This window comes from Protopterus annectens, chromosome 2.part1 (assembly GCF_019279795.1).
Source record: "Protopterus annectens isolate FY-2018-M chromosome 2.part1, PAN1.0, whole genome shotgun sequence".
NCBI classification, from domain to species: Eukaryota; Metazoa; Chordata; order Ceratodontiformes; family Protopteridae; genus Protopterus; species Protopterus annectens.
This window is the reverse complement of record NC_056729.1, coordinates 1211003014-1211028188: the sequence shown is the minus strand read 5'-3', so window position 1 is coordinate 1211028188 and position 25175 is coordinate 1211003014. Positions and strand designations below refer to the sequence as shown.

The window sequence follows — 25175 nt, the reverse complement described above, 5'->3', positions numbered from 1 at the left end:
CTGTTAGTATCTCTGTTACTTGTACTACGGTTTGGCAATGTTATGGTTGCTACACACCTAGAGCAGGAAATGTTCTGTTTGTTAACACTGTCTCTGGCTGCAGCCCTAGTGTATTTGTACTTGTTGTACCATTCAACTGGGCGTCCTGAGGGCTATAGCGACTAGTTTTCGACCCGGTTATTTCCAAAAGGAAGGTAATCGCTTTGTAGGTGCCGTACTTAACAGTGTGCTACACCAACAGCCACTCTGTTGCATATATAGTTGTTTGCACACATGATAATTATCACAACTAGGTCCGCTGTGTGTCTGAAGGACTTAGCTCTTGTATCAGTCCACAAAACTGGGTGTGCTCTACTACACAGAATTCCCCCCAAGCTAGGAATGCTTTGGTACAGCAACATTAACTTTTAGATCTCCGTTTGTACATAAGTGGAGTTGTACTGCTAAAGTGCACTTTTCAGGCATTAAATGCAAAGGCGCTTAGCTCAGGAAGCAATTGTTTTGTGTCGCAGTACTACAGCGCACAACTCCGGGATGTCTTACAAAGGTGTTTTGCTGAGGTAGCTGTTCCATTACGTTGTACTGCTTAAGCACACAGCACAGGTGCTATTTGCTAAGGTGCTTAGCTTAGGAATCCATGCATTATACTGTGCTGCTAAGTGCACAGCTCTGGTATCCTTTTCATAGGTGTTTTTATAAGGAAATAGTTGTATCCTAGCAAACGCACTGTGCCGCTGAAGGCCATAGCTAAGGAACTAACAACAAAAGCGATCTGCTCACAAAGCAATCGCATTTCTTGTGGGTTCGCTTTAATGAGAAAGCGTATAGCTTCTGAATCTGTTCAAAAGTCGCCATCTGTTCCAAATGGAATGAGTACAACTCAGAAGACGCTAAATTTATCAGTGTGTAGACCTGCCTTTTTTATTCTAGACTGCTCTCGCCTACCAAAAACTTAATGTAGAGCATAGCCTAAGCCCATGTTTCTGTAACAAACAGCAGGACGAGGGAATTGTTAGTTATTTAATGAAGTATACAGCCTTAGCCTTACAAATAGAGGACTAAGTACGACATAACCTAAATTACATGCACTTTTCTGCATGTGGAATATCTCTCACATGCCTAGATGTTGCAACTGAAGTGAAACTTGTATTGAGAGCTGTTACGCAGTTAAAAGAACGCAAAATCAAATGCTATTGCAGAATACATATGCTTAACTGTGTAATTATCTCTGCTGTTTTACAGCTTTTATCTGCTGCTTTATCAGTGCTGTACTGCTGTTCATGTGGTTGATGTTACCATGGTTCTAAGTGTAGTAGTAGCCAGTTATGTTGTGTAATGGTACATTATTCTGTTTCTATACATTCTAACTTTTAAACTTTCCCCTGTTCCTTCCCTCATTTGCTACCTTTTAAAAGATGGTGCCAAGAAAGACAATGTCTTTCATGGTACAAAATGCTAAATGTAGAGCTCCCCTGCATGAATATATACAAAATGAAATGGGAGTTAGTCTTTCTGAATAACTTATTTTGTCTAAACTCACTATTTCTCTGTGGAGAAACACTGAGGTATTTCAAGTTGATCAAGATATTTGGAGAAGTACATATTGAAAGGAGGGTTATATTCATTAACAAATTTAATAAGGAATAAGTAAAGTGGGACTTTGACCTCTCTTTACCTAGTAAATAGAGTTGTTTATGACTGAATGGTTTTCTAAGTGTGACTAAAACCTGATGGTGAAAGGAAAGTTCACTATCAGTCTTTAATTGAATCTGTTTTGAGGGGCACATTGTTTTGTTTGGTACATTTGCAAGATTTTCAGTACTATGTATAAGCTTGTGATTAATGTAGCAGATGCTGGTTTGATGTAGTCCTTCTTAATGGGATTTGTGTGTTGGAAGGAGACTTGACAACTGCACACAGTTTCTAGTTATCATTGATCTACATTCCCACAGTATGTATTGTTAAGTATATTTGAGCAAATTTATTCATAGTATTTTAACCTAGGCAATCAATAGAAGTGTAGTTAAAATCTCAGATAAGAAATGCATTGATCTCATTAATGTTTCAATCATTTAGGCAGTCTTCATGTACAGAAGTGGGCATAGAGGGGACCTGTAGTTAACCATAACAATTCTGTGTTAATAGGATGTGTATGATTTGGCATGTAGTGATAATGTTACAAATGTTGCATCTTTTGTATCTGACAAGTATATGCCAAAAAGGAGGGGCCTAAAACTGAGTCCTGAGGTATTCCTGTTCTGATCTTTATCTAACATGAGGAAGTGCCTCCAGTCCGAACCACACAAGTTCTGTCTGGGCAAGTTTCATATTTAACAGACTACTTAAGGGTTTGTTAATTTGAATGAATTTATCTATAATGTACATGGAGGATGGTGTCAAAAACCTTTACCAGTTCTAGGCTATCAGTCATCATGAAATTGAGGACTTTGATGATCCTTTCAAAGAAATTAACTAGGTTAGGCAAATAGGATCTGCCTTTTACAAAATTAAACTGATTGGGTGAAGAGACGGAAGCTCACCAATATGCTTGTTTATTATATCTGTGATAATGAGTTTCTTAACCTTACAGATAATAATGGTTAATCTAATAGAGCTGTAGTTTTCTGGACTAGTTGTGGAGCCTCTCTTATGCAGTGCTGCTAAAGTGGCCATTCTTCAAACGTCTGAAACATAGCCTATGCAGAGGCTTAAGTTGAAGAGGTTTTGTGGGTGGAGGCTAAGTTCTTCATAGCCCTTCTCAAAAGACAACTTAGGGATATTATTGAGCCTCCTGGAGGTAATGTTCTTGGTTTTGTAGCATGCTGACAGTACCTGATCCAATTTAATTTTGGAGAGGTAATTTGGGGAGGAGATAGTAGAACAGTCAGAAGAGTAGGCAGTATGAAGTTTGAACAAAACTTGTCAGGATGTTGCCAGTAGCCTTAAGGTCAGAGTGTGAAAAGTCATTTGTTATACGCTCTGTACTATATTGCATGTTGTTCATAAGTTTCCCAAAGAAATGAAGAAGGCCTTGCGATTGTGTTTACTGGTATTGTAACCTTTAGTTTGAATCTGGTTTTGCAGTTCTTAATGGTGCATCTTAAGGATTTTTGCATCTTAAGGATTTTGCTAACAGGATTAGATCCCTTTTTTATATTGGGAGCTTGATGACTTGTTATAGATGGCTAGAAGCTTTTTCCCCTTTGCTGTAAAGTTTATTCATCTGAGAATTTTGTTGACATTGGAATTTCACCATATGGATTAACTTTTAAAATTTCCACTTTATTCATGAGGTAGTTGTTCGGAATGAATGGTAAGACCACTCTGAGAATCTTTTCCATCACCTCTCTCATTAATAAAGTAAGACTGAACTGGTGTATTATTCTTGGTGGGAGCCATACTTCTCCCTTGGGTAAGGGCAGTTTAGTACCCCCTTTCAGTTGTATGATATTTCTCTACTTGCCTGTGACCTGTCATTCTCTGTCAGAATGTTTACAAGCAACCTGGTCAGGTTTTTGAAAATTTTCAAAGGTTGCTCATCTGACCCTTATACCTTTCTTGTCCGGCGCTTCTCTGACCCCACCATCCTGTACCGCTCCATTCTCCATGTTTATACTTCTACCCATTGCCACTCTATATAGTATCCTATTTGATATTTTTTTCTTAGTAGCGTTGTTACCTCACAGAAGAGGTTCTCCTGTTCGATTCTCAGCTGGAGTGCCTTGTGTGGAGTCTGCATGTCCTCCCCGTGGTCAAGTGGCCTCCGAAAGACATGCTTGAATGGTCGTGCCTTCACTGAAGGTTGGGTGTCGGGCTGGCAACTCGGCACCATAAAAATCGACTGCCAATCATTAGCGGACCAGTGTTCCGCTGTGGCGACCCCTAACCGGGAAAAGCCAAAAAGACAAACAACAGTAAAAGCAGAGGCTAATAATTTATTTGGTTTTGCAGACATTTCCCCATATTCTCAATACACCTTCCCTTCACCGTTAATTTGGCTATTTTTGCCGTTGCCTTTTTTTTCCCTGTTCACTCTGTTTCTGAAGTCTGCTATACCTCTTCTTATAGTGTGATCTCCTTTCCTACTACCACCTCAGCTGTTATTGTGCAGCTTCTTTCCTAGCCTGGTGGTATTTGTGCTTGCACACCTTCCCTTCTCTAATTTCCTCCTCTTTTAGGCTATTTTAATACATTATGGTAGTCAGTATCTTCTTACTGAAGTTCAGTGACTTTCTTCTCCATCTCTACCTCCTCCTATTGCTTTTCTTCTTTATTATCAAGCATTGCCCTGTCCCTTCTTTTAGTCTGCCTCACAGCCCGATTTCCCCCTTCTGCCTTTTTCCCCTCTGACCTGCTGCCTAGTAACCTGTCTACCACAGCCTTGTGTGTTGACCTTTATCTTTGTTTGTGAACCATGCCAGTGCATGCTTACTCCTTGCCATAAATGCCTTAACTTCTATTTCCTGTTTCATCTGTCCTGCACAAGATCCAAGATTTTATTCCTTTGACACCAGCTAGGTAAATTGGTCAGGGGGGTAAGTAAGGTCCTTCTCTTTCTGCATGTTTGACTGCAGTATTTCCTATTTTGCAGATTGATACACCCTTGTTTTTGGATTTTTGAGCACCCATTTCTTCTGGTAGACGTGAAAGCATTTTTTTAAATGTTCAGTGTTTTCTTCCCTAGCCAGTAATTTAGTGTTTCAGGTTTCATACTTGCACTTCAGCTCCAAAACTGCAGGTGTTGGAATTACCCTAGTGCAACCAGCTTAGCTGACATGCATCTGTTTACTTTTATTGGAATGTATACTTGCAGAATTTGTTTTTGACTAAAAGTTTCATTTTTGTGTCTTTTTATTTCAGCAAATGGTTTCTTGACAAGTTAAAACCAGAAGGTAATGCATTTCATGTCTTCTGCTGGGGCAGTATTGGCAAGACTTTTTTCTTGTTTCTTCATCTCTGTCTCTGCTTGTAATTGCCTGTGCTCTTTTACCTGTTGTATTCTTTTCCTACCCTACTAGTTTTACTATAGCTGTTTTGATTCTACAATTTGCATGCTTTGCTTGCATGAGTAGTTCAGAGTCTTCTGGAACAAAATGTTTAACTGGTGCTTGCATCCTTTACCCTTGTTTACAGTTTTTGTACTGGTGGTGTAGTACACATTATGTAAAATTTGTTTTAGTAATACCATTGAAATTTCAAGCTATCTGACTTTCTGTATTCCGGATCCATGAGGTATACTTGCTACCTGAAAGCTCTCATAATATTAGAGTGGTCACAACACATGATAAATCACAACTAAAATGTACACTTTTTGGGCTGCAAGCACTCAGGCTACTTAATTTATGATAAGTTTTGGCACAAAAAATTAACATTTTTTTCCCAAGGCGTCAAACCTTTCACACCCCTTTAACTTAATATTCTCACTTCATGGTTGCTGCATCTTTGAGAAAGAGTGATCATTTGCAAGTAGTTTAATACCTGTCTTGCACTTTTTCTGAGGTGCACAAATCTCGGAACATCCAGAAGTCACTAATAAGCAAGTATATCAGTCTTGCAGTAAAACTTTCAGCAAATGCAAGTAATTGTGTTCTTATGCGGCACTGCAAGTTGAGAGATGCCACTGGACCTTCATGAGTGTTTGGAATCGATCCTTTGTATCTCAGGAAGCAGTGATTTATCTGTCTGTCTGCTTATCCTTTGTTGATCAGGTTTGTCCCACTATGTGAGTGACCCTCTTTTCAGGGAGGATCTGAGTTGGTATTTCTACTGCTATGGGAAATTTGGTCAGGGCTTTTGGGACTTCCCTACATTTTTTTTTCTGTGATGCTGCTACATGGTGCAGGAGGGCTGCTACATCAACAAGGAAGAGGTCTGTGAGAAGCAGCAGTATAGAGGTCAAGAGTTTGTAGGTAGAAAATGACAATTTGTATTGAAAAAAAACTTGCTTGATATGGAGAATCAGAATGCAGGTAAGAATTCTTGAGTGATGGATGACGCAGATGAGCAGCACTTATCTGTCTTAGTGGAAAATTAAGTAAGTGAGTCCATTGGAGTGGGTCAGATAACAGTACTGGTTTCAGAAGGGATTGCAGATGATGATCTGCTGAAAACTGAGCAGGATTGTCTAGGTGACAGTTCCACTGTTTCATGGGATGAGATGGCAGATAATTTTTTGGGGAAGTGCTGAGAATGTTAATGTGGAGAAGGCACTGGGTCATGTTGCAGCAGGCAATGCAACCGTTAAAACTTAAGCAGGAGTGACAGAAAGTAAAAGAGAACAGCAGCAACAAACTGAGAAAGAGTCTGGCTGTGTGGCAGCAGAAAGTGCAGAAATGAAAGCTTCTGCAGCAAATAAGCAGAAGGCCAACTGTGACGATATGAAAAAGTGAAACTAACTGAAGGGTATTATGCATGGGACAATATGGTAATGGCTCTAGGATTTAAAGCTCATGAATTTCAGTCTTTTGTGTATATAAAGAACCAGATTACAAAGGATTAGTCCAGATAAAAATCACTTTAGCTAGCAGATCTAGGAGACTCTCTCTCTCTCTCTCTCTCTCTCTCTCTCTTTGATACCCACAACTTGTTGAAGTTTCAAGTTGTTTATTCACTTAGGCAGGTAGATGGTAGAGTGTACTAAAGACACTTGTCCATCTACCTACCTAACTGAATAAACTACTTGGAACGTTAACAAGGTGTTTTTATTCCTCCCATCTCCCTCCTGGTGTGTTAAATAAAGATACATTGTTGAAGTTTCAAGTAGTTTATTCAGTTAGGTAGGTAGATGGACAAGTACTCTTGTTCTAAGGCAGTTGTCCATCTACCTAGCTAACTGAATAAACTACTTGAAACTTCAACAAGGTGTCTTTATTCCTCCCACTGGGGGGGTATCAGACAGAAGTCTCCTAGATCTGATAGCCAAAGTGATTTTATCTGGACCAGTCCTTTGTACTCTGTTTCTTGTTAGTGCTATCACTCTTTGGGTGACCAGTGGGTACCAGATTTCACTTGAGCCCTTTAGATTACCTCTGTTTTCTTTTGTTCATATAGGGACAGAGACTTTTTCTGACTTAACATTTGAATCCGAGGAACTGATGATGTAATTTCTAGAACTGTGTGACAAAAATTACATTTATCTATAGACAAATTACTTGTTTTCTGGTAGAAACTTAAATGTTAAACAGTATTACTTTGCACTTTAGAACTGATGACCTGATAGCACATGTTAAAAATGCATACAGGGTTTGTCTGAAACTATTGATAACACTGTGAATGTTATAGAGAAACTTATGGAGTGGAAGGTGGGAGAGGTTTTGAAAGGCTAAAAAAATGGTAAAACACTTACCAAGTGTTATTTTTGTAGCTGATCATAGAAGGACATTGAGATATGCTGGCCAGTCTAAATCATGTTTCTTTTGTGGGCAATTTTCTTATTGTATCTTGTCATAATCATTAATTCGGTGTAACCAGTGTGGGAGAAAGGACATGCAGCAAGAAGGTATGTGGAAAAAAAAAAAAGTTTTGGCTGGGCTGTCAAGAGCAAACTGTAAATACTGAAAAAGAAGTGGTAAAGGGAAGAAAACATACACAAAGAAAGACAACAGGATGTGACGGAAAGGGTGAACTGATTCAAGAAGAAACTATGGATGAGAAAAGGAGGAGCGAGTTTACATGCAGGAAGAGAGATCAAAAGAGACCGACAAAAAATTTTTTGAAGGTCTACCCAGTGAAAAATCTAATTCTAAGGATTAAGGATTATTTTACATAAACCCAGGAAAAATGATCAGTAGAGGAAAGAGTAAAAATAAGAAAATGAGGATGTAAAAATATTTCCTCTAAATATAGCAGTAATATGAGTAATTTCAGTAAATGTGTACGCTGTTATTAACACTGTAAGAAAGATAGCTACACTGGAATCATCATCTTTCGGCTGTTCCTGTTAGGGGTTGCCACAGCGGATAGTCTGTTTCCATTTCAAAAGTCAAGGAACACTTGGATCTAAATTTGATTATTTTGTATTAGTTTAAGGCTTGGGGTTAGCAAATGGTGATACATTTGTGGGAGGTTTCTTAGACCATTTAGCAGTATGGATGGACGTGATGGAAGAAAGGGATAGCTACACTGGAATGTTATGCTAAATGTGGATTGGGTGTTATGCTAGAGGATGCAAGATTCCTGACAAGCCAAGAAAGACTGCAAACAGAAAAATTGTGGGGTGGACATGTAGTATGGAACTTAGCAAGTGAAAGTTGTTCTAGAGTGGCTGTGATGTTTAATGAAACAGTGAAAATACTAGATGTAACATTGGTAAAGATGGGAGGGTTACTGTTGTGGATGTGAGGTGGACAGAACAAGTTTATGGAATTATAGCATTGTATGCATTTGTATGCTTATACAACTATCAAGAAAAAAGAATCTGTGTCATCAAATGTTAGTGTGTGGTGGTTAATACGATAATTATAATTGCTTGTGATTTAAGGGGAAAACTTTAAAAGAAAGAGCAAGATGTAAAAAAAAAAAAAAAAAAAAAACTACAGGAAGTGATAAAATGTGGTATGTTAACCCTGTGGAACAAAAGTCAGTAGGTCTATAGAAAGGAACACTTGGATCTAAATTTGATTATTTTGTATTAGTTTAAGGCTTGGGGTTAGCAAATGGTAATACATTTGTGGGAGGTTTCTTAGACCATTTAGCAGTATGGATGGACGTGATAGAAAGAAAGAAAGGGAGTATATCAAAACAGGAAAGGGAATAAAAAGAATAAATGAGAAACTATGGGGGTGAAATTAGAGGGTGGGAAATACTGCAATTATGGAAGGATCATAAAAACACTGCTATAAAAGCTGGTTTGAATGGTGGACTGAATTAAAAAAATATATATTTTTCAGTGGCAGGATGATGTAAGAAAGAAAGAGAAAGTGAAATATAGGAAATGTTTCTAAAATATATTACAGAATTTAGAGAATAATATAAGAGAGTATTGTGATTTAGAAAAAATAAATATGTGAATGAAGTTGAGAAAAATATAAGGCATTAATGTTTGGGCAGAGATATTATTTACAAGGGAGAAGGGAGTATACTCAACGCCAGAATTCTAAATTCTAATTCTAAATTCTAAACCTCAAAATGGATGCACTCGAGGCACTCCTCAGTATGGAGAACATTGATATATGTGCAGTAACAGAAACCTGGTTTAAGGCTCCAGAGAGCACCCCAGCGTTACCAGGCTATAACATACCATACTTTTTGGCCACAGAACCCAGACCGAAACACAAAAGGTGGGGGTGTATCCATATTCGTCAAGGATACCCACACCTCCAGGTTAGTGGCACAGCACAATGCCTCAGAGATCATCCATGTGCAACTAATGGGCAAAACTGCAATTCAAATTGTAGCTTGCTACAGATCACCCACCATGACCCAGGACTCCCGTTCCATACTTCTGGAGACACTGGAAAATATGAAGGTCCAACCAAACACCCTAACATTGGGTGATTTCAATTACCCAAACATTAACTCGGAGAACTACTCGAGTACTAACTCCCTTGCCCAACGCTTCCTAGAATTTATAAACTCGAATGCCCTAGATCAACTGGTCAACACCCCCACCAGAAGTGACAACATATTGGACCTGGTCATCACCAACATGGGCGACCGGTGTTCTACACCGGAGGTCAAACCCTCGCTGGTTAGATCAGACCATAGACTAATCACTCTGGATATCCACATTCCGCCCCTACCCCCAATTAAGGAAACCACCATGAAAAACTGTTCAAAAGCAAACTTCACCTTACTTAAGACCTTGGAAAGGTTCACAGCCCCCATGCTAAAGGGCAATGCTGTCCAAGCTGCTGAATCCCTTACAAAGGCACTCTGTGAGCACCTGCAAGAATGCATGGATCGTGCTATCCCAAGCAAAACCAAGACTCACTCCTCCAAGAAAAGGAAACCAGTCTAGTGGACCCCTGCCATAAACAAGCTATACAATAGAAGAAGGAAACTAGTGCAGAAAAGAGTAAAATCCCAAGAAGGAAAGACATCCCTGTCAGTATCAGCAAGAAACTATGATCCCTCATAAAATCATCCAAGGCTAGCTTCAAAAGAAAATTTCCAAGGACTCCAAAGATAACCACAAAGCATTCTTTAGCTATGTCAAGAACCTAAGTGGAAACTCCCAGATCTGCTCTGAGTTAGTGCAGAATGGCAAAAAATACACCAGCTGATATTGCCCACATTCTGGCAGACAGGTTTAGTGCAAACTTCACCCCCCTATCACCCCCTAAAGGGCCCATAACCATACCAGAAGAATGTAGTGCCCTGGCAGTCACTGATACACAGGTTAAAACAGCCCTATCCAAAGCCAAAAATACAGCTTCAATGGGACCAGGCAGTGTTTCAGTCTGTGTCTTACACGAGCTCCAGAATGAACTAACCCCTCACCTAAACACACTGTTCAAACTCAGCCTCTCTACAGGCTACGTACCCATAGAGTGGCGCACAGCAACAGTTATCCCGCTCCACAAAGGTGGAGCCACAGTGGACCCCGGGAACTATCGCCCTATAAGCCTGACTAGCCTGATCTGCAAGGCTATGGAGTGCATCATCATGGAATTCATTAACAAAGACATTGGGAACCTTCAAACATTGGACCCTAAGCAGTTTGGCTTTGTTAAGGGCAGATCATGCCTCCTAAACCTGGTGGATTTCTTTGAGACAGTTACCAAGGCTTTAGATGAGGGAAAGGAGGTCCACACAGCCTACCTAGACCTCGCAAAGGCTTTCAACACCATTCCCCATTCTGGTGTTAAAAACAAGCTCACCAGCCTGAGCATAAACTCCTACGTCATGAGATGGGTTTATAAATTGGCTTACGGATAGAACCCACACAGTGAGAGTTGCAGACTCTAGGTCCAACTCTAAACCAGTTACAAGTGGCGTCCCCCAGGGCTCAGTCCTGGGACCCCTCCTGTTCGATATATACTTCCCAGAGGTACAGGCAAGCACAGGAGGACTATGGCTGACCAAGTTCGCAGACGACTGCAAACTGGGGGCCATAATTGACTCTCTAGCTGATACAGACATCCTCCAGAAGGGTCTCACTGAGATGGATATCTGGTGTCAAAATCATGGCCTCAAGCTAAATGCCAAAAAGTGCATAGTCATCCCCTTTGGCAAAAACAAAGTACCCGTGAACTACCACATGCGTGGTAGTTCCCCAAATACAGAAAATTTAATAAGGGGGTCTGGGGACCCAAGTAGATAGTAATCTCTCCTTTGATAATCATATTGCCAAGGTGGTTAGAAAATTCTTCTATGTGGCCCACCTAATCACAAAAGGGTTCGCATCTAGAACAAAAGAGGTTATTGTACTCCTCTACTCATCACTCATCAGGCCCATCATAGAGTGCAATGCCCCATTTGGGATGTACCTTACAAGACACCTGCAACAGCTGGAAAGACCACAGAAGTACCTCACCAAGAGGATTACTGGCCTCAAACATATGCCCTATGCAGCCCGACTGAAGAAACTCCAGCTGTACTCTGTTGCATACCGCTTACTCAGAGGTGATCTCTGCCTGACATACAAGGCCATGTCCAACCCAGAATTGATGGACATACTCCACATAAAAAAAAAAAAAAAACCCAAGAGCCACAAGCTCTAGGGATCTAAACCTCACCACAACAATAAATAGGACGTGCTGGAGGGATAGATTCCTGTCCCAGAGACTCCCCATGCTTTGGAACAGGATTCCAATCTACATTAGGCAACGCCCCTCACTGACACTCTTCAAGAGAAACTTTGACGAGTGGATGGGAAACAGAAAATATACCCCGGGGATCACTGCAGTGGCTCTGCTGGACAGAGGCACAGGGAACTAATGGCTCTGCTGGACTGAGGCACAGGAACTAACCTAGGGGACGGCGAAAACCAATACATTCTGGCTAGGCTTATAGATGCCCTCGGGCAGATAGCCTAGTACTTACCTATGAACCAATGACTGCATTTTGGTAAAATCTTGAAAGAGGGTATTAGCATGATGAGAAGAATGAAAAATGTAAAAGGAGAGGTAAAAAGAAAACAAATTATGAGTGTTATAATACAATATGTGGAAAATGTGTATAAAAATATAAAGATGGAAAATAAGAGAGAACTGAAAGTAAAGATATTTCCAGAACAAGTTTAAGGAAAAAAAAATGATTGGTAGTACATTTGATAAATATTGATTCAATATCAGGCCCAGATAGTATAGTGTATGGAATGTACAATAATGAATTTATTGGCAAAGTGGGTATTTTTAAATGTACTGAATGAATGGTTAAGTAAGGTTTTGTTTATGAAGAGTTATGTATTGGGTTATTAATATTTAAGTGGAAGAAAGATGAGAAGAATAAAATAAAAATATGGAGACCATCTTCCTAAACAACATGGATTTTAACATTTTTAGGGGAATAATACAGATGAGAATGGAAGGAAGAAAGGATGAGGGATATTACTGAAAAGTATATATGGTGTAAAAGGGAAGGAATGTCAAGAATAATTGTTGGATATCAGAGAAATTGTGGATGATACAAGTAAGAGTGGATGTGAAACTTAATGGTAGGTGATATTATCAAGGCATGTGATACTGTGTGACATGATGCTTTGTAGAATGTTACAGAGAAATATGGAATAGGTAACAGAATTAGGAGTGTGCATATAGAATAATATGGTGAGAGTGTAGGTGAATTTGTGGCCAAGTAAAGAAATATGCATGGTGTGAAACATGGATATCCTGTGAGTGGAATATTGTGTACATTGGCAATGAATGTGATAGTGAGTGAAGATCTTATAAAAATGCAAGATGATATGTGATGCAAAAGGAGGTGATGATACTGTTAGTTTTGACATACCCAGATGCTGCTTAGAAGAAAAGATGGATGAGGGAGGTGTTGGTTTGAACGAATGGATGTTTAAATGAAATGAGAATTACCATGAGTAAAGATAAAAGTAAGTGTTTGGGTGATGTGAAAATTGGGATGTGTGTTTTTCACTGAATGAAGCGTCTCAGCTAGGAATAAAAATTTGGGAAATTATGTAGTTATGATGTAATGGGAAGGATTGATAAAAGAAATGAAAGAAATATGTCTTCTGTTGATGATGTATAGATTAACGCTCAGGAAAAGTTTTATATGGTGAATTCAGTATTAATGGGGGAAAAATAGCATATATATGTCCAATGGATTATAGGGTCATAGGTAGGTAGTAAGCTAGCAGCCTAGCCAGTTTCCCATTTGGAGTTGGAATTAACCTGTCTCATGTGGTTAGAGGTTGGCCTTTACCCTTTCACATGGCTGATAATTGTATATATTACCTCTAATGAGAATAACTAGGATCATACCATAGATAATTTGAGAGGACCCATGCATGGGATAAATCATTTAGAATCCTAGTAAAATATGGAAAGGAAATTGTGCATTTTGTTGTTTTCATATTGGGTTTAAGATTAAACCAGTGAAGAGAGGTGTGTTGTATACGAGTGAAAATGAAGGGGGATTTGGGTTACTAAATCCAGTTGTTTATTCTGCTTCTTTAAACTTGTTTACCATGTTAAAGTGGGTAAAGAAAGAAGAATGATAATTCAGTAGTGACAAAGGTTAAATATAAGCACAAAAAATTTGGGAAATGATGAGAATAAGATAAAGATAAAATTAATATGTGAATGGGGAAATGAAAAATTATCAAAAAAATACTAACATGGAAAATAAAACATGATATAGAGAAGGATTGAAGGCTGTTGTATAATAATGTGATGAAACAATATTATGTAAATCTGTGGGACCATTTACCAGAAAAAGTGATTAAAGCTATTAAAGTAAGGAAAAAGTGGTATACCAAGACAGTAGAGTATCAGGATTTCCTATGGAGACTGGTAGTAAGTTACCAGTAAAGGTGAATGTGACATATAAAAAAAGTTGAAAGAGTGTGTTTATTCTGTGGGAGGAAGAAACAACAGAGCATTTTTGTAATATAGAAGAGTGGTGAAACTCTGGGAAGAAATTTATTTTGAGAATATTAATTACACAAACTTTATAGATATGAATATTATAAGAATAAGAAGAAAGAATATGAGAAGGGTAACTAATTTATTTTATGTAATTTGAGTTATTTTGAATGAAAGATTGAAGACAATTTGTTTAATGGGAAATGGAGTTTAGAAGATATATTGCAAAAAATCAGGTTACAGTTGTGGAATTAGGAGTGAGGTCAACTATGGAATAAGAACCATGAGGACGTTATAAGAAAATGAAAAAGTAGGAATAGAAATATGTATATATGTGCTTATAAGTGTGTAAAATTTGTAAATAATGTTTTTATGTTGTGTTAAATAAAGGAGCTGTACTTTTTAATAGGTGTCATGAGGATGTTTTACATCCACCTGAGCTACCACTAATTCAAGCGGATTGGGCTTCTTTTCAATATATCTTCTCAAGGATGACATACTTAACAGTGCAGCACCCTCATAATGCTGCACTGCGGTGTTAGCAATCCAGTCACCTGTAATGGGAGTAGAATCCACAGCCTTCAAGTCTTCCAGCACCAAAGGGGTGTGTGTTTGTGTGTGGTACCTGTTGCACCACTGACTGTATACTACTGCATTCATTAAAGGAGTTTTGTTTGTGGACAAATCTAGCCAACTTGTACAAAGGGGTGTTGTTAGTTCCTTGCTTAGCTTCTCAGTAACTGACAACAGACTGTTGTAGCAGTCTTTTTGTGTAAGATAACAGCACCAAGAAAGTTCTTTTCACACCATTCTGCAGGAAAGGAAAGCAGTTTACAGAGCTTTGACAGCTTTCAGGATAACTTTATACTTGATTACCTTCAAATCAACATGGAAGCTACAACAGTAATGCAGTACATCAAAAAGCAAGGGGGGACCATCTTTTTCAGACTCTGAAGAAATCCTTCAGATTTGGGATTGGGCTGTTCAGTAAAGCCTCTTTATATCTTCCAGATATAAATTCAGCAGATTCTGTTTACAGACAGATATATTTAGAAAATTAATGAAAAATAGATCCTTTGATTTTTGAGGTCTTTTGATAGCATGGGTACTCCGTCATTATCATTCATAATATGCGTCTTATGTTGCATGTGAACATTTGACAATCTGGCTAGATGCCTGACCTGCAGAGTTTTCAGACACCTTCCCCATGCAGGGCTGCTGTCACTCATGTTGTGGATGATATGTAATGTAAAGGGGAATGGGACAGGTACTATCTTAACTGCTTTCTTTGCCACGTGAATGATAAAAAGATCCCTGCAAAAGTATAAAACATAGTTGCTTGTGGGTTGAGTGCTTTACGGCTGGTGCACAGTTTGTCATATTTAGTGCCAAAAAAATCTGTACAGTACCACCAGTGATCTAAATGAACTACTAATTGCATGCACATCCATGCTGGTGCATTTTTTTTTAATAAGAGGAAATGGCCATAAAAGCATGTTGCTTACTACTATGTATTATCAAACTGAGCAATATACATCTGGAACACTAAGATGGGATTTGACAATAACCGGTGTTAGCTACTGAACAAATTAGAAAGGTTACACTAGTTCAGACAGAATGTCAGGGGTTAACTACAGATGTATGTACTCAGCACATTGACAGAAAATGGATTTTGGTGTACAGAATACCTATGCTGAGGTGAGGGAGGTAGAACTTTCATTTAACTAAACCGCCAAGCATTGTGGGTATTCTCAGCTGTACACTACAGAGCTGTAGAAGTTTAGGATAGCATTGTAAACTAAGTTAATTTTAGCTTGATATGCATTTTGTACTAAGCAGCACGAGGTATGCAGTTATTTAAGAACCACAGTATGCAAGGAGACTACTCATAGTGAGTGTCAGGGAAATGACAACTGGTGGTGCTGTATAGCTGTATTGTGATAGCATTCAGACTCTTTTTTTTTTTTTTTGTTTTCTGTATGCTTTTTGCCACTGCAGTGCCTGCCAGCCATCAAAGCCTTCATTCTTTCCCATGTCTTGGGTATTCTCAAGCGAGGATAAGAACTGACTGGGGAATCCTCAATAAACGCAGCTTTAGAGGTGGTTTGAGTCCTCCACAGCATCTCAGCAATGAGGGCTTAGTTAGTATGACTCTAAACCTGTGAGCAAGAGGCAGGTGAAACACACCACCACAGGAACCACTACCCTCCTCATGCAAGTACTTGCTGCCATGTACCTGCAATAAGGACCCAATTTTTTGTGGCTTGGTAGCAGAATGGCCTCTTTTGGGCCTTAGTCTGCATCACTGCTCCTCTTCAGAGTGCTTGACATTGGACAGACCCAACCCCCCCCCAAAAAAAAAAAATAGACATGCTCATCTTCCCCATGCTAGATCCAGGAGACACTCGAGCTGCTAATTGAATTTTAGTTGCCTATATCATAGTCAGTGCTTTATCCCTCCATGACAATCCTGCTGTCGTGGAAGTCAGAATTTTAAAGACTGCACAGTGCCTCACAAACACAGAAGCAAAACAGTTTCAGATTATCATAAAACAAGCAGTATACTTGGTGGGGGTGGGGGTGATGCTTACGTATTTCATTCTAGACTGAGTTAACTGTGCAGAAGATGATGGAGAAGAGAGATCGATGGTGTGTGTGTATGTTGGGGTGGTGGTAGGTTACCTAGTAATATCAATTTCAGTTTGTAATAACCTAGTTGAAGTATTTTTGTAAATTTATAACAATGGTCACATTATTTGTTAACAATGCCTGCAGTGGTAGGACAGTATTATCATGCAGAAAGCCCTTGACTGAGGGCTCAGACAGTATTTGATTATATGCTAATAGTGGGTATATACAAAATAATATACTACAGAAGCAACTCTACAAGCTAGGAGACACAGTGAATGATAGTAGTAGTATGGGAGAAGGACTGTAGAGGAATGAGATGAAACTCTTAACTGTCATTGTGGGTTTACTGTCTGTAGAAAAGCAGTGACAGCTGTACTGTGCAACACTTTGCATTAATATGTAGAGTTTTACTTGAAATACTATGTTGTCCAAGCCAGTATAGAGGATGCTGTGATGTGCAGTACAAAAGGTAGCAGTCAAGCCTCAGTAAAATATTTAGTTTTGTGTTTCACTACTGCAGGGTGCTCTTTAAAATTAGACAGAGGTCAACAACATGTCTACATCTGCAAGCCACTTTAGCATTGTAAAACTGCTGTGAGCTTAGGACAGTTGTAATATTTATAACCATTAGCCATTAATTTGTTCATTTTGTGTTTTACACTTGTTAAACTTGACAGTGATCTCAGTCAGTGTAGCAGCTTTGTGCGACATCTCAGATGTACACAGTAAACGGAGTGGGGGAGGTGCTACAGTCAAAATGAAGACCCGCTAACTGCAGGTTTGTGTTAGTTTGAAAGATGTCAGCCATTACAGAGCTGTAGCAGGCGGTGTCCAGTGATTAGATAGGTCTTTAGGTGTAACCAGTATAGAGGAAGAAAAAAAAATTGGTGCTCTTGTGAGTTAGCATCTGGAATTAAGAACCATATGTGTAGAATACAAGTTTTATAAGGACATTTTGACAGTGGCTAGTGTTTAAGGGCCAGCACAGTTATAGCTGTGGGAAACTTAATAATTTAATGGTGCAGAGTATGTACAAGGTGGCAGACTGAGATAGTGGGCATTACAACCCACAAGTAGTGTTAGGTCACAGAAGGGAGGTAGCAGTTTACCTACATATTACACCAGTCTGTGTATAGTAAAGAAAAAGGTGAAGAAAGATCTGTCAAGAAAGTATTAGGAAAGGAAAGCGAGTGGACAGCGCAGTGCTGCAGCGGTTGCATTGTCACCTCACGGCAAGAGGTTCTCCTGTTTGATTCCCATCTGGAGTACCTTTTGTGCGGAGTTTGCATGTCCTCCCTGCGTTTGTGTAGGTTTCCTCCCATATTAGAAAGACATGCATCTGGAGTTTTTTTTCCAGGCCTCCAATGAAAATTGGCTTTGTTCCAAGTTGGACTTTCCCTGTAAACAGATGTTAAATAAAATAAAGGTTATGGTCTACCTGCTTCTTACACCACTCAGCCACTTGAATTAATTTTGACAGTAAGATCTAGTAGCTGTATAATGCACTATAGGTTAAAAGCAGAATAACATGTAGCAGACATAGAGCAAGTTATTTTACTGCTATTTTGCTTCTGACAGTAGAAAAAATGTTAACCACTCTGTGTGTACAGTTAAATTAAAACTAATATTCGTCTTACAGATAACCGGATGACATATACACATTTGCTATACTTTCACTCGGTTACTAATCTGGAGACCTTTTAGAGTGGGACACTGCACAGTGCTTAAGTCATAGTACTTCAGGTCATATTTGACCTGTTGGAGTTTGAATGACAAATTGTGACTGATATTTGTCTGCCCCCTTCACCTTGGCAGAGATGCCCTCCCACACCCTAATATAAAATCCTCACTAGGACCCAGATAACACATGCAGTGTCAACATGAAATACTAATGGCTATCAGTTTTATGTGTAGGACAAATGGACCTGGTGAGATGACAGTGCCTTGTGTTCCACAGGGTGATAGAACTTTCCAGGGAGCCAAGTTATTTCACAGGTAAGGAGTGCTGCCTAGCAGCTGCCTTTCTTGCTAGGTATATATTTGGAGTATAAGTGCAGGCAAGTGAACTAACTTTATGGGTATTCAGTTTCTACAGCAGCTGCAGCCTTCTTGCTGAGTTGTGTGATGTGTTGTTGTCGTGTGTGTGTATTGTGTGGTGTGCGTGTGTGTGTGTATGTATATATATGTATATATATATATATATATATATATATATACTATATATATATATATATAATATATATATATATATATATATATATATATATATATATATAAATCACAAAATCTATATATCCTGAATCCAAAATCCAAAAATCTCAAAACAAAATCCTGAACAAAAATCACAAACACAAAATCTGAAAAACTCAAAATCTGAAAACACTGACTCTGAAACTGATGTGTGTGCGGAGGGGACCAGGGGAGGGGTGTGTGGCAATAAGTGTCATTGGGGTAGGATGCAGGTAAGTTTGTTCGTGAGAGTTAGTTAGTGGGTTTAGGTTAGATGAGGGTGTAGGAGGTAAGTGTTGAGGTAGGGGAAGGGAGAAGTGAGTTAGGGTTAGGGTTGGGGGTTAGGGTTAGGCACAGGTGAGTTAGGAGTGTGGGTGATAGGGTTAGGGTTAAGGGTTGGGAGTGTTAGGGGAGTTAGTGGTGGGTGTGAGGTGAGGTGATTGTGCGATAGTGATTGGTAAGAGGGGGTTAGGGAGTTGGGGTTAGTGGGAGTGGGCAAGTGAGTGTGAGGTGTGGCCGACCTTAGGGTTAGGTAAGTGGAGTGATAGTAGTGTGGTGTAAGTGTAGTGTAGCTGTGTAATATAGTCTGTGTTGGTTGTGTATGTTTTTTTCAGTATTATTATGTCAGGATTGATTCAGGATTAGGATTTTGTGTTCAGGATTTTGAGATTCAGGATTTTGAGCTTTCAGCATTTTAAAGGTGATCCGCGTATATATATATGTGTGTGTGTGTGTGTGTATGTATATATATATATGTGTGTGTGTGTGTGTGTGTATATATATATATATATATATATATATATATATATATATATATATATATATATATATATATATTTGTGTGTGTGTGTGACTTGGCTCAGCTGCCATTCTTAAGACCCTCTGAGCAGGATACTATACACTCCTTCTACATTCCGTTTTTCCTCCAGTGTCATCAATTTCCTCACTCTTAAATGCCATGTTCTCCCTTGGTATGGTTTTCTCTGTCTCTTCTACTACCAACCCCTACCCCCCCAATTCACTCATGCCATCCTACAGTTAGAACACCAACATTGCATCCCTCCTCCCCAACACTTACTAGTCAAGCCACTGCAGATTCCATAGCCTTTCTGATCTGTCTAGCTATTCTGGTAATGCCAGTGACATGCACTGTTGCTAAGTTATTGTTTGCTGTCTAGCCCTACCACTTGTATCCTAGCCTTATTTCCCTCCTACCTAATCCTAATGTATACAAGTAATAACTATATTATTCAGTACAAAATACTTAGTAGTAGCACACACACAACATAGAAACACTCTAGCTAAGATATGACTGTGTGAGTAAAATAGGACAACATATGAGCAGAACAATCAAAACAGAATTCAGTATTGGCAAAGCAGTAACACGGTGGAACCCAAGGGACTATAAGTAGAGTATGCATGAAGGAGGAGGAGAGGTGAAACAGAGAGCAAGCCAGCCAGTGTTGTCAGAGAAGTTAAGTGACATTTCCATTGCTGTTGTAAATGTCTTTACTTCATTTCAAATTGTTTTTCTCTCAAAAATGTGCCTGAGATGAGATTGGAGATGCTTCCATAGCTTTTCTGTAAAACTGGAGTAGCAAGTTCATAGGTCGGTACAAGGCTATTGGCCCTAGGGCCTGTACAAGCCTAGCCATAACAATTCCCTGGCTATTTCTTCCCACAATGTTTACTTCCCTGGACCCCTGTCTAGCAGGGCGACTGACGTGATCCCCGGGGTGAATTTCCTATCTCCCATCCAATCATTAAGGTTCCTTTTGAAGAGGGCCAAAGAGGCGCTCTGCTTGACATGTATGGGCAGTCTATTCCAGAGTCTGGGGAGTCTCTTGGTCAGGAACCTATCCCTCCAACATGTGTTGTTCATTGTGATGACAAGGTTTAGATCCCTGGAGTGTGTGTCTCTGAGGAATTGGGATTTCTTTAAGTGTAGCTTGTCCAACAGCTCTGAGTTTGACCTGGCCTTGTATGTTAAGCAGAGATCGCCTCTGAGTAGATGAAATGAGACAGAGTATAGGTGGAGTTTTTTTTAGACAGTCAGCATAGGGCATCTGCTTTAGGCCTGTGATTCTTTTCGTGAGGTATTTCTGTGGCCTTTCCAGTTGTTGCAGATGTCTTGAGAGGTACATACCAAACGGGGTGTTGTATTCTATAATGGGTCTAATGAGGGATGAGTACAGTGGGACAATGACCTCCTTTTTTCTGGATGAAAAGCCCTTAGTGATGAGGTGTGTCACATAGAAGGATTTCCTGACTGTTGTGGCGATGTGGTTATCGAAGGTGAGACCACTGTCCACCTGTGTCCCTAAGTCTCTTATCACACTTTCGGTGTTTAGTGTACTGCCACCTATGTGGTAATTCATGGGTACATGTTTTTTCCCAAAGGGGATAACTGTATATTTCTTGGCATTGAGCTTGAGCCCATGGCTCTGGCACCAAGCGTCTGTTTCTGTAAGGCCCTTTTGTAGAATATCCACATCATTTGGGGATTCAGTAATGGCTCCCAGTTTGCAGTAATCTGCGAACTTTGTTAGCCAAGGTCCCTTAGTGTTGGCCTGTACTTCAGAGAAGTAGATGGCAATGGCAAAAAAGAGCGGTCCCAGGACTGAACCCTGAGGTACTCCACTTGTCTGGAGCTGGATTTGGAGTCGGCATGCATCACCAAATTTATTTTTGGATAAGGGAAACAGTAACAAGCCTGCTTCCAGATGACCTGAGTTTCCTTTGAGTGAGTTATTAGGTAATGATATTGGATTGAGAGACAGTATAAGGAGTAAAGAATTTTGTGAGCAGATTTTATCTGAATAAGTCCCAAATGGTGTTTAAATTCAAGCAGTGTAGTTCCCATAAAGATGTGTATTGGTGAGCTCTGCCCCTATACTAAGTAGTAAAGCAGAGTACCCATTCATAGACTAGCTTAAGTGTATGATAGGGCTGGCAGTAAGGTGGAAGACTGTTAGGAAGGTACAGAGAATAAAGTTAGGATGGGTATTAAATATGCATTACCAGTAGTGAGCCTGGTGGATACAGAGCTGCTAACCGAGGACAGTTTGTTAATCACACAGCCCTCCGCATGCAATCTGTCAACAAGGAAACTCATCAGATATGATGTCCAATACAAGCACACTGTCATAGTATCCATACTAGAAATCTAGGATGAAGAAATTCTCTGTGTGGAATTGATCATGAACTGTGGAAGGATGCAACAAAATCACATAGACCTTTATTGACAACTGTTGAAAAGTCCACTGTGCTGCTGTGGACTGTAGGATCTGCTGTTTGCAAACCAACACTTCATGGTCCATTCTACAGCACATGATTTTCATTTGCCAGGACTGTATGTATATGTGCTGTGACAACCTTCTTGCACTGACTGTCATATCTGATGTGTTTCTGTGTCGATGGCTTGTATGCTGTTGGTTGCATGATTGACAGACTGTCTGTTGATTAGCATCCCTGGATTTAAGCCAGTATGTAGAATGAAAGAAAACTTTACCTGTATAGTCTACTATGCTTTTTTTTAATCCTAGAGATCAGATTTGACAGGTGTGTCAGATTTCAGCAGACTGTCAGTTACACAACTTAAAAGATTAGTGTACACAACTTCTTCAGTAGGCAGGTAATTGAAGGTGGTGATGTTAAGATGTGATAGCGAGTGAGTCTGCATTGGACCATAGTTGTGGTTGAGAGGTAAGACTCCTTGATTGGGCTGATTAGACTTAGAATAAAACAGCATGAATTTCAGTGTAATAGCATTAGGTGTATTCACCTAGCAGTAATCCATAGCTTCAGGAGCTGCAAGCTGTCTTGAAGCTTTGCCTTAACATTGAAGAGAGCATTGTCAGCCCCAACAATTGTAGAGTTATCGGCATTTTGTACCAGCACCGAGTAACCACACTGGATAGTCATGTGATTTACAAATATTGCATCACCTTCACCCCTTGCTGCTGCTTGTGGTGAGAAGTTTGATTCCCTCGGCAGACACTTGCTCTGCCTTTGTCTAGTGCAGCACTTCCAGCTGCTCTTCACCAAAAAACAGGAAACAGGTAGTGGGAAGTATTAACAGGAGTCATTAGCAGATGGACCAGTGTCAGTGACACAACATAAAGCCCCACACACCCGTTCTTTCTTTACACTTGTTTTCCTCCTGGGAGCTTCACTTTCCCACGCAAGCCCTCTGCACACTGTTGTATAATATCCTCTAGTATGTCTTGATCTCTCTTCCTCTCTCCAAGCCCCTCTTTATTTTTCTTGTTGTCCAGCACTTGCTCCTTTCTTTTGTTCCCTGGGTCATTGAATTCACCCATGTCTGCCTAAGAACTTTTTGACTCATTTCGTAACGGACAGCCACAAAAGTTACCCTCATCATCTTTAATAGCTTCTGATTTTTTTTTTCTTTTTGATCCACTGCACTGCTTTTCTTGGATGTATGTCCTGCACTCTAACATTGCACTATGCCACTGTTTCCATGAGTTTCTGCACCCACTTTCCTGTCGCAGAGAGAACTCCTAAACTTGTAAATTATTATGATGTTACTCTTTTTCTGACACCAGCCCTTTTCCTCCCAAGTCTGTTTTTTTTATATTTTTTTCATATCTCAACAGTTTGGTAGTTTCTGAGCACTGTGGAACATATTAATCTGTTAGCTGTATCTTTATGTTTACAATGCCACATTGTAGGGTGAAAGACATTTGTCTTTGTATGAATTCTGCAGAATAATCTTTATGACAGTGAACCCTTCCACCTTCAGCACATAGCCCCTTTGATGCTGCTAATTTCAGAAGTCAAACTTTAACATTTGGCTGATGGTTGATCAGCAAATGCCGCAGTCATTTAGTATACTCTAAAGTATCTTCCATACTGCTGAACGCGATCCATTTAAAAATCCAGATCAGTCTATCATAACAGTCCACTGGACACTTTTCTGTAAATTTAATTGGATTGGTGTATTTTTCCCTTCCTTAAGGCCAGTACTTCTCTAACAGCTCCCTAGTGAAATGTCGAAACTAACAGTGCCAAGTCCTGCAATCACAAAAAATTACTGGAAAAGGGCTAATACTGAACATTGCTCTTCTCCTATAAACCTGGCCCCCTACACCCTACAAACTCATATATATCAAGTGCTGAGATTGCCATATCTCAGAGAAACTGGAATATTCTGACCAATGGCAGTAAGTGTGTAAGTCTGGATTTTCAGTCAGTCAGTCTCCACATTCTGGTACTCAGCATTGGAAGTCCTACAGTTCAAATGGTTACTAAACCTAACATTATCGCTGTGGTAGCAGTTTTTCAAGCCTTCACTGCCATTTTTTAGTACCATTGTCACAAACTGGAATGGTTGCGGTTGCTCTTCATTCTTTTGCAGTCGCATGATAGAGAATTCCATACACTACCAGTCTGCTAGAAGCTACTTTAACTGACTCCATTTCCTTGTTAAGTCCACCTGTTCTCCCTTAAGGACTGTGACCTCTTTAGCAAGGCTTTCCAGCTTTTTCTAATGCTTTTCCAATTTTTTTCCATTTGATTGTTTTTCATTCCTCGCTTCGATTCCCGGAACCCAAAGTTCAGCTAAAATTTATGAGTAAAAGAGCACTGCAACACAGCTCCATATACACAGCCATGTGGTTTAGGCTGCTCAGCATCAACCCCCCCCCCCCCCCCACACACACACACACCCAACTTATGGTCATTATGTCACTAGGTATATTTCTGGTGATGCTTCTTGTGACTCATTTCTTGAAATAAACTCGTATAACTTGTTACTGTATCACGTTTTACAGTAGTGATGCAGTGGACACCTCTCTGTCAAGTCATAATTACAGAAAATCACATTTTTTGCCTTTACTTGCCTGCAGCTGGCAGGAAACCTAGAGCCTAAGCATCAGATCATATTCGGGAGTCAGGAATAAATTGATGATACCAGTTGTCTAAGGGCACATTTCTGTGAAGGAGGATTGGGAAGAGTATAATATGTAAACACAAGGACCTTACCTACAAAATATCTGATAAGAATATGGAAGTCATGTACATTACTTATGATTAGACACATCTTAAGAAGACCACTTAGTAGATGCTAAACAGCCCACTTGTGTTTCTCGTGAGTGTATTATATTTTGTCAGAATTAATTAGTAAAATCTGTGTAGTAATGGTGAAAGCATAATGAGTAGCATATGTACTACTGTCCTACTGCCAATTTAGTCTTAAATGGAACACCTTTAAACAGATACAAAGACTTGCAACTGATTTTTAAATTTTAAAGGTGCAGAAAAATATTGGAGAAGAATAAACAGTAAGTACTTTCCCATTGTCTACACCCC

The 25175-nt window shown here is 39.6% G+C and overlaps 1 protein-coding gene across 1 annotated transcript in view; it reads left to right on the top strand.

Moving 5' to 3' along the window:
- ITPA (inosine triphosphatase) overlaps positions 1-25175 on the top strand; it is a 1021070-nt gene that overhangs the window by 95367 nt on the left and 900528 nt on the right. Inside the window, exon 5 of the mRNA XM_044062737.1 lies at positions 4861-4892. Within this exon, the coding sequence (XP_043918672.1) occupies positions 4861-4892 (32 nt within the window). The remainder of the gene's footprint in view (positions 1-4860; positions 4893-25175) is intronic.